Below are 10149 nucleotides of genomic sequence, written 5' to 3'. Positions count from 1 at the left end.
ATAAAGAGAAAACATATTTGAAATGGGAAGGTGGTTTTCTTTTATAATTTTTACTTTCTGAGTGTTTATTCAACCCAATGCGAATTTTAATTGTACTAACAACACCTAATACTATATGTAGAGCATATGGGAAATCACCTTTTCTAATATTTCTTCACTTTTCCAATCTTTTTCGCCTATAAACTTTCCTTTCCGCCTATAAACGACCCGCTATCGCTCTCGAGCTGGAACACACCTTGATTTTTATTTATGAAAATTGAAATAAATCATTTTATATTTCAAGTCATTTTTAACTGCTACCATATAGAATTTTACACTTACACTTGTGCTAAATTTTTCACAAAACACGATCGGGCATTGATATGAAATTTCACGAAGCAACCAACTTTAAAGTTCCAAATTTTAATTTTAATTATCCCCCTATTTCATGTATTTACAATGTCGATTTCCTCAAGGCAACTTGGTTTTAATGTCTCTGTTAGGGAACACATTTCAGTAGGAACAAAAGTTCCCCTTACTTTTACGTATTTGCAATGCCGATTTCTCCCTGGCAGCTTGGTTTTGATGTCTCTGTTAGGGAACACATTTCGGTGGGAGCAAAAGCTCCCCCCACTTTTATGTATTTGCAATGCCAATTACCCCTAGGCAGCTTGGTTTTGATGTCTCTGTTAGGGACCCGCCGCATGGGTCGTCGATTCGACCAATCAGAAGTGGGTATTTCTGTTAGGATAGCGGTTGAGATTTTTCAATTGTTCGATAGTTAGTTACATGATAATATTTTATTCAAGGTGAAAAATTGTTATAGAGTGCCGAAATCGTTTGATGCAATAATCTCATCAATCCATGAAGAAATGACTGAGCAACAAGCGTTTGAAATTGGACATTTTTCACGATGCGATCGATTTTCGTTTTTCAAACAAAGGGTCGATTTAGGCCCACCTTGACTGTTTCCAATTACCCTTTCGCTATGAGCGTCGTCTATAGATGGAATCCGCGCGGTGGGCTGTATTTTCGAGCATTGTTTTTAGACGATATGAAAGTGATACTGCACATCGGTCACACCAACGCGATGTGCACACTTTTCGGCGCAGTGCTCCGTAGCGGTAGCACTCCGGCGGAGCAAACGGCATGTCGTATAATACAGGTAACAGGTAGATTCAATATATATAGCTTATTTCGAAGAGCAGACCAAAAGCAATCGAAATTGTTTTTGTAATTTTTCGACATCTACAAGAATATTTAACTCATTTTCCGTACAGGTCAAAAATTTATTTTTTCCGTTTTTTACGCATTGAAAACATCAAACGGAGCCAAAACGCTAGAATGAAGGGAGCTGGAAAAAGATCACCACACTACCAAATTGTCAGTGTAGTGACACCTTTCATTTGACACTGCTTAACATTCGGTAGGTTGTGCCATTCCCGAGATCCAAGGGATGGTCGGTTCAGGGCCACCGGTCGAATCAGGGCAACCTTCCGCTATACTAATCGCCAAAATCGGTCCGCAGCAAAAATAGTTATTAGCGTTAACTTTATTTCATAAAAGTTGATGGGTCTGGTCCCAGAGGCACGAACGCGATCTTGACATAGGACTGTGATTGTGTGTAGTAATTGCATTTGAATAGAGTTGTTGACGTAGAACTACGTCTTTCATTAAGGGTGCCTAATCAGAAAACAGGTCACGTTTTTATGAAATAAAGTTAACGTTAATAACTATTTTTGCCGCAAACGGATTTTGGTGATTTACATACCAAACGAATCGGAAATTCCCTAAGATTTGTTTGATATGCTATACATTACAATCCCATACACTGTATATGGTATAAATTTATGAAAACTGCAAGCATTCCCATTTCCTCATACCTTTGTTCTGTCCATTTGTGTGCTTTCCCGAACAGAGCTGTCTATAACGAGCAACCAAGGGGAAATCATAAGATGCAAAGTCTCCGTGAACAAAGGAAAAAAAGAAGAACGAATAGGCAAATATTCCCCGCCTAGAGTATAAACAGTAGATCTCGCTGAGACAAACTTTCATTCTTCGTGAGGAAATCGACTGAACAACATCGTTGCTGGGCGAGCTGGACGGCGAGGGATCGAATGCCTCTCTCAAGGCAATGGGAGTGGAGGAGTAATATGATGGATAAAGTAAAGTTTTCCAAGGGCCTGTTTGATGATTAGAGACGAATGAACTGAAGATGTTTAAAGTCTCAAGCAAGGAAGAAAGGCAAACTTTCAGTATCGTTCTGTATTCAAAGCAATGAATATCGCTTGTTCTTCCTTGTTTTGTGGCATCACATGTCTTCGTTTCGGATTGAGCTGTTGACGCGACCAAATTACGCGTAGGGGGAATCATCAAGCTAGGCTATCGTCAGCTCACCGAGAAAATAAATGTTCTGGAATTTTATCAGTGATTTGGTTTCGCATGACAGTAGGAAAACTCTCTCCACAAAGGATGATAGCAAGGCTAATCTAGACTGGCAATATTAACAGAAAGGACTTCTGTTGAGAAGAGCGCAAAACGGAGATAAGTGTGTGTATATTTTGTTGCTTCAAGCCATCGATATATGGATATTTGTGTGCGTACGTGCGTGCTTCATAACCCGTACGTAAAAATAGTGCATCTTCGCTACGCTCAAACCCCATTTGTATCTGCTCCCGTGTGTATTGGCCCTGTAAAAATGCAACAATCGCATAATTTTCTTATGCTATAATTGACGGTTGTTTGGTGTTGCAAATTATGCAGCCGTAATGATTAATATAAACAAGGAGGGGAAATAGCGGGAGGGAAATATTTGTGCTAAGGTATTAGTAATGAATCTCTGCTGAGGCAAATATTCATCCTTTTTCCAAGCAGTTAACATTGTTTGTTTTCTGCCATCAATACATTGAACTGACCCTATGGTGAAGCAGGTATTAAGATTGTGCACAAAAAAAAAAAGTTATTCAATAAGTTATATTAAGTTAATAATTAATTTGGGCTCGCGTGCCAGTCGCAAAACTGCTTCCAACTAGGATTGTATTTGCGCTAATCTTGATCATAATGAAACAGTGCTACTCTTTTCGAGATTATGGAGATTAGCAGATAGAATTTATTTCGATTATTTTGACACCAAGGAAGTAAATGTCGTTCTGGAATTTTGTATGTGATTTGGTATCGCTTGCCAGTAGCAAAACTTTTTCCACTAAGGATGACAGCTGCGCTTATCTCGAGCATGTATTGGTCTGCGAGCACAAGAATGAATCATCAAACAATAATTGTCAATTGACAATTATTGTCAATTGACAATTATTGTCAATTGACAATAATTGGCTACAATAAAAAAACATTTCAGGGTGACCGAACTGGTAGGATGGTTATTCCCTTAATTTTCGTAGCGTTATAGAATCATATCTGCAGTTATAAACAAGCGACTTGAATTAAACCACAGCATAGTTCTACGTCAACAATGCGGTCGTGTCTTGAACACAACCTCCTATAATTTTTCCATTGTTCAAAATCTGTATTTTAGTCTTTTTTGATACATCAAATGGAAGTCATGAACATATGCGTGAGCATACCTTTTGGAACATCTAAATGATCAGCCGGTTAAATTCATTAATTGGATTTTTTTCCATAACCAAATTAAATTGTTAGTAGCAAGACCTACACGTTAAACGTGAATTGAGCACGAATTGATTGGACAACAACCTGAACTTCAATCTAATAAAATTTCTAAAAATTTCGACGTTTAACCTTTTTGAAGCAGGCTCTCATCAAATCTTTGGGGAGTATAGAGTGAAATCATCCAATATCATCTTCAAGATCATTCCTAAATCATCCCCCCTTGATTCTGACAACTGATAAATGCCTATTATCGGCAAATCGAGAATAATTCAGAATACGCATCTAACCACATTGTGAGTTAACGCCTAAATGTAGGCAAAACGATTGCTCGTTGCGTTGCGTCAAATTGTTTTTCACTATATTCACTGTTCATGTCTTGAGCCAAAAAAATTCTGGATAAATTTCCTGTCCAATGGTATATAACACAACATATGTCGCGATAATGATTTTGGGTAATATGCGTTTGAAAAATCTTAATGAATCGTTACATTTTTCGTAGAGTTACCCCCTATATAGAAATTAAAGACATAGTCCTATGTCAGAAACGTGACTTGTATTCTGATTTGGCACCCTCAATGAAAGACGTAGTTCTACGTCAAAAACAGTCGCAATTGTGGGCTAAGCTGAGAACCGGTCACCTTGCACCCTTATGCCGACAGTCCACACCCTTGAGAACATGAAAAAGGTTTGATTGTCTGGCGGGTTAAAATCCATACTCCGAAAAATTTCACAAACAACGGTCGTGATTACACCTATAACCGAAACACCAACAACCATAGCCGGGTGCCTCTTTGATCCCGAAGCGAATTTTCCATGATTTCGGTGGCTAGGTTAATTGAATTAAATTATACACCCCGTAAAATAAACCACCATCAACTGCTTAATTAAATCGCTAGCAGCATGCCATTTCGTTGTTTCAGTGCGCTACACCTGGTGCATTCGGTAGCTTCGACCGTATTTCGATTGTTTTTCTTTTTTTGTGGACGAACCAAGTGGGAAGCACTTACCCTCACGCCCACACAAAAAAAAAAAGGTAAATCAGACTAACAATACTGCATTTGTTGGTACGAATGTTGGTGCTAAAATGGTGAACGGGACGGGAAAACATCTGAGTATGTTTCCCTCAGCTGGCCTTTTGGCGCGAGTAGTAGACCAAGAGCCGGAGAATGGCAGACCGGCAACCGGGAACCGGCTTTTGTGTAGTCTAAAACGGAATAAAGAGCCGATTTCGAACTCTGTTTGGCTTGCGATCCATTTATGGGATGGGAGCAAAGCTCACCGTGTGATGTTTGCACTACCGTTAAATAGGTTCCATTTGATAATTTGAATTTGTTTACTGAGATATTTCGTGTTTCCATTTGCAAATTCGTTTCGAGCGCGAAACGTGGTAAATCCGTTTATGAATTGGGTAAAGCTGAACGCCATTAATTTCGTTTTATGAATTGCACTTTGATATATGAAAATAGGAACGGAATATACTTGACACAGTATTGGTACAGTACTACACAGATGTATTTTGTTTATATTTTTGAACAAGCAAATTTTATTTTTTATTTTTTTGACTCACAGCTCAATATGTATTGCGAATGTAACCAAGAAAGCATTGCTCGGTTCCCACAGTCACCTCTGAAATAAACGCACAGCCACAAACATGACAATCAATTGAACGTTTATATATTCTCTCTTTCTGTCGAACGTACCCAGAAGAGCGGTGAAAATATGCTATTTCCATTCTACCATTCGTGCTCATAACCATCCTTTAATTCCGGCTACTTTGACTGTAGTTTTAATGTCATTTGACATTAAAACTGCAGTGGTATGCATTTTTCTTCTCTCTTTATTCTGGTTCAAGCGTAGCTGCACACATAAATCCACCTTCTCACTCACACATCCATACACGATGGATGATATTTAGACGGATTGTTTAGATCAAAGCAACCGACAAACTATTCCCAATCAAGTTTGAATGTGTTGAATGAACGGTTCAAGCGGTGAGCGTTCCCCGTGAACACTGTTGTTTAATTACGGGACGATGGATAGCTAATGAATAAGACGGAAAAAAACCGAAATGTCATATGACATTTTTAGATCGACGGTACTTTGACTGTTCATGTTATGATGTTCATTAATGACACAGCACATACGTCTCCATAATTGGTGATACGATGGTAACCATTACCAAGACTGGTGAGGATAGTTTAAGAATTCAGTGTGAGTGTGAGTGTGAACATTGTTACAATCTCCTTACATCCCATCCTTTTCCTAAGGAAAATGTGTCACCCTTCTAAACTCGAGTCGACCGCAAGTAATCGGTTTCCTATTTCATTAACCGTAGAATTAAGAAAACATGTTAATAGTAAAAATATAGTTAAGAGTTTGGCTTCTTTAAACCTATGTAACTGAGCCTGTAAAAATTAACGAATTAAAAAAAACATAAATGAAAAATTCAGAACAATCGGCATATTTACATGTCAATAATTGGTAACCTTGCCATTTCGGTTAATAACCAGAAAAAATCGATGTTGGCATACTATTTACCAAATTCTGCAGAACGGATTTGTCGATATTTTCCCATGTCTATATTTTTTTTGCATAAATACTAAATATTTCATTTTATTATATGAAACTTAACATATTAAGTGACCAACTATTGCTATGCATCTTAAGTCTTTATTTTAAATACGTTGGAGTTTGAGTCACCGAACCGAATTCTAACATTATTGGTCGGAACAAGTATAGGAGATCTCGAATGCGGCAATAAAATAGCCGAAGTCTTCGCCGCATTGATAACAATTTTCCAATTGTTATAATACTCTGTTAGAGTATCCAGGCCACCCTGCAGTTTGCGTGTAAGAGCACCGATGACGCGACTCTTGAACAAGATCGCAGTGTCATCGGCAAATTGGGACAATATACCATCGCCGGGAAGCGGTGGGATGTTCGCAGTTTAAATGTTATACAGAATGGGCTTAAAAATACTTCCTTGGGGCACACCTGCATCGATATTAAAATGATCAGAACACACATTATACAGAGGTTCCTGAAATTCCCTATCAGAGAGGTAATTTCTAATGATCTTGATAAGATACATTGGAAAATTGAATCGATGCAGCTTGTACACCAGGCCATCGTGCCACACATTGTGGAAATCCTTTTCAATATCCAAGAGCGCAATTGCTGTCGTGGACATCGACCTATTCCGATGTATAATATTTGAAACTTTAGTAAGTTGATGAATGGTGGATCTTCCCCTCCGGAAACCAAATTGTTCCTCAGGAAGGACACCATTCTCATCCGCGAAAGTAAGAATTCGACTCTGGACGCATTTTTCGAAAATCTTAGAAAGAGCGGAGAGCAAGCTGATGGGTCGATAGCTCTTAAGAATAGAAGTATCCCGGTTTCAGTACTGGGATGACTTTAGCTAACTTCCACACTGAAGGGAAAGAGCAAGGTTCCCAACATCTATGTTTCCCATGTCTCGGATATTGCGGCCTTGAGTTCATCAATCGTTGTGTACCGCTTTTCCTCAGTGTAGATTCTGCGTACAAGGTAGGACAAAACAAAACTTAAACTTAAGGAACTTAAAGAAGAAATAACTCGGATTTTCAACAGCATCGAAGTCGTAATGTTAGAGTTGTGCATGAAGAATTTTGTTCGCCGTTTATAACGCATTATCGAAAAAAGAGGTGGTCACATCGATAATGTCCTAAGATAAGCTTTATTTTCGATTTAAAAAAATAAAAATCGGTTCTCTTTTGAAGAAGTTATTTGTTATTTTGTTATTTTGTTGTTTTGTTACGTGAGCGTTTAATCTGAAAGATCCTGTAGTAAAATGGTTTGAGAAGGCTCTGGACAGAAGCTTATGAACAGTTTTAAGAGAAAAATTACAGAACTCGCCTACCCAATTCTTCTTTCTTCTTTCTTCTTTCTTCTTTCTTCTTTCTTCTTTCTTCTTTCTTCTTTCTCTTCTTCTTTCTTCTTTCTTCTTTCTTCTTTCTTCTTTCTTCTTTCTTCTTTCTTCTTTCTTCTTTCTTCTTTCTTCTTTCTTCTTTCTTCTTTCTTCTTTCTTCTTTCTTCTTTCTTCTTTCTTCTTTCTTCTTTCTTCTTTCTTCTTTCTTCTTCTCTTCTTCTTTCTTCTTTCTTCTTTCTTCTTTCTTCTTTCTTCTTTCTTCTTTCTTCTTTCTTCTTTCTTCTTTCTTCTTTCTTCTTTCTTCTTTCTTCTTTCTTCTTTCTTCTTTCTTCTTTCTTCTTTCTTCTTTCTTCTTTCTTCTTTCTTCTTTCTTCTTTCTTCTTTCTTCTTTCTTCTTTCTTCTTTTTCTTTCTTCTTTCTTCTTTCTTCTTTCTTCTTTCTTCTTTCTTCTTTCTTCTTTCTTCTTTCTTCTTTCTTCTTTCTTTCTTTCTTCTTCTCTTCTTTCTTCTTTCTTCTTTCTTCTTTCTTCTTTCTTCTTTCTCTTTCTTCTTTCTTCTTCTTTCTTCTTTCTTCTTTCTTCTTTCTCTTTCTTCTTTCTTCTTTCTTCTTTCTCTTTCTTCTTTCTTCTTTCTTCTTTCTTCTTTCTTTTTTCTTCTTTCTTCTTTCTTCTTTCTTCTTTCTTCTTTCTTCTTTTTTTCTTTCTACTTTCTTTTTTCTACTTTCTTCTGTTTACCTCTCAACATCTTTCTGTTTCTCTGATCCTCTCAGCCTGTGAAAGTCCATCTAATGCTTGCCTTAAAAAATGGTCGAAAACATACTTGCTATCATGCTAGCATGTTCATTCTTAGCTTTATTTTTAGTTCCTTCTCTGTTTTCGCCATGAAATTGTTCGATAGAATGCAGCTGGGGGACGTTCGGAGGGTTGGTGGACTTTTTTTTTCTGTATTATAGTGACTTTCAACGCTTCTGGCTGGTTCGTCACTTTTACCTTCCATTTTGGAAGATTGTCGGGAGTGAGAATTGAACTCGTGATCTTGAGCGTGAGAAGTATGGATGTTACCTCCACGCCAGATCGGCTCCACGGTTGGTGGACTTCGAAACAACAACTATCTTCGGGCGATTCATCTCCTATAACCATCTCTTCACGTGATGGGTGGAGGCTAGGTCCAGCCAAAACACCACAACCTCGTACGGAGGATATTTCCGGCAGGCACTTTGTGCTTTATGCTCTGCTTTCGCTTCAAACCAGTCACTCTCTCCACGGGGTGCACTACCTCGGAAGTAGCTGATGATGCCGTGTTTGCCGCGGACACGTTTGATGTGCTATTGGTGTTAACTCTCTCAGGAGTAGCACTTGGCGCAGAGACGATTAACCTCGAGAACTTTAAGACGGCCGCATACGACGTTTCCGCCGTTTTGGCCGTCTCGAGTTTCCTTACTTCCGCAAAAGAAACGTTAGCGTTCAAGTCAGTCCTAATAATGTTTTGTTCCTTCATAAAGACAGGGCAACATCTGCTATGGCCGTTGAAGCAGTGGCCGTTGCCTCTGCAATTCCTACAGAACAAATCATTCCGCACTTTTCGATTTCTGGGTGCTCTTGCGAGCACTTTCAGCATACCGCCTCTTTCTGGCACTTGCCAGAGGTGTGCCCGAACTGGTAGAACTTATATCATTGTGTAGGTTTGGGGATGTATTTCCTGGTTCTGTGTATCGGAGTTTGCTGGAGAAGCAAAAAAACAACATTTTTCAAACTAAATAGCAACTTCGGAAAACTACATGTGAAAGTAAGTTAGCAATAATCTATTTGAATATAGCTGGGCTTTGTACAAATTACGCAGAAATGCGATTACTTGTAGAAAACATGCGTCCTAAAATGATTTTTCTTTCTGAAACTCACATAGTTAATGAAGAATCATTTGACCAATACAACATACCGGGTTACAAAGGTTTTTTTTTTTGCTTGTCGCACTCTAAACACATAGGGGGTGTTGCAATTTATGCAAAAGAATCAGTTAATTTCAACATTCGGTTAAACGAAGCTGTTGAAAATAATTGGTTCTTGGCTACTTCAGTTGAAAGGGGCATTTTTTTTATTTATAATGATACTACATCCCATTGAGAGATTAGATCTTCTTCACAATTTTTCGCCAATAGTCCCGATCCATGGCTGTAGTTCTCCAACTCCCGGCTGCACCGATTCTTGCCAAGTCCTGCTCCACCTGGTCCAACCACCTCGCTCGCTGGGCTCCTCTCCTTCTTGTTCCTACCGGATTCGATGCGAACACCATCTTTGCAGGGCTGCTGTCCGGCAATCTTGCAACATGCCCTGCCCATCGCACTCGTCCAGCCTTGGCGACTTTCTGAATGCTGGGTTCGCCGTAGAGTTGCGCCAGTTCGTGGTTCATTCTCCTTCTCCATACTCCGCTTTCCTGTACACCACCGTATATTGTTCTGAGCACTTGTGAGTCCTCTTCAAGCATCGTCCATGCTTCGTGCCCATAGAGAACAACCGGTCGAATTAGGGATTTGTACATGGTACACTTCGTACGGGGGTCGGAGTTTGTTGGACCTCAAGGATTTGCGGAGCCCATAGTAGGCACGACTTCCATTGACAATGCGTCTTCGAATTTCACGGC

General features: G+C 38.9%; 1 protein-coding gene across 1 annotated transcript in view; it reads left to right on the top strand.

Annotated features, from left to right (window-relative positions):
• Positions 1-1033: 1033 nt before the first annotated feature.
• LOC129761080 (heat shock protein 83-like) overlaps positions 1034-10149 on the top strand; it is a 10500-nt gene continuing 1384 nt past the window's right edge. Inside the window, exon 1 of the mRNA XM_055758781.1 lies at positions 1034-1144. Within this exon, the coding sequence (XP_055614756.1) occupies positions 1034-1144 (111 nt within the window). The remainder of the gene's footprint in view (positions 1145-10149) is intronic.

Source organism: Toxorhynchites rutilus, chromosome 1, assembly GCF_029784135.1.
Source record: "Toxorhynchites rutilus septentrionalis strain SRP chromosome 1, ASM2978413v1, whole genome shotgun sequence".
Classification (NCBI taxonomy): domain Eukaryota; kingdom Metazoa; phylum Arthropoda; class Insecta; order Diptera; family Culicidae; genus Toxorhynchites; species Toxorhynchites rutilus.
The sequence above is the reverse complement of the archived record's forward strand: the minus strand, read 5'-3'. Positions and strand labels throughout refer to the sequence as shown.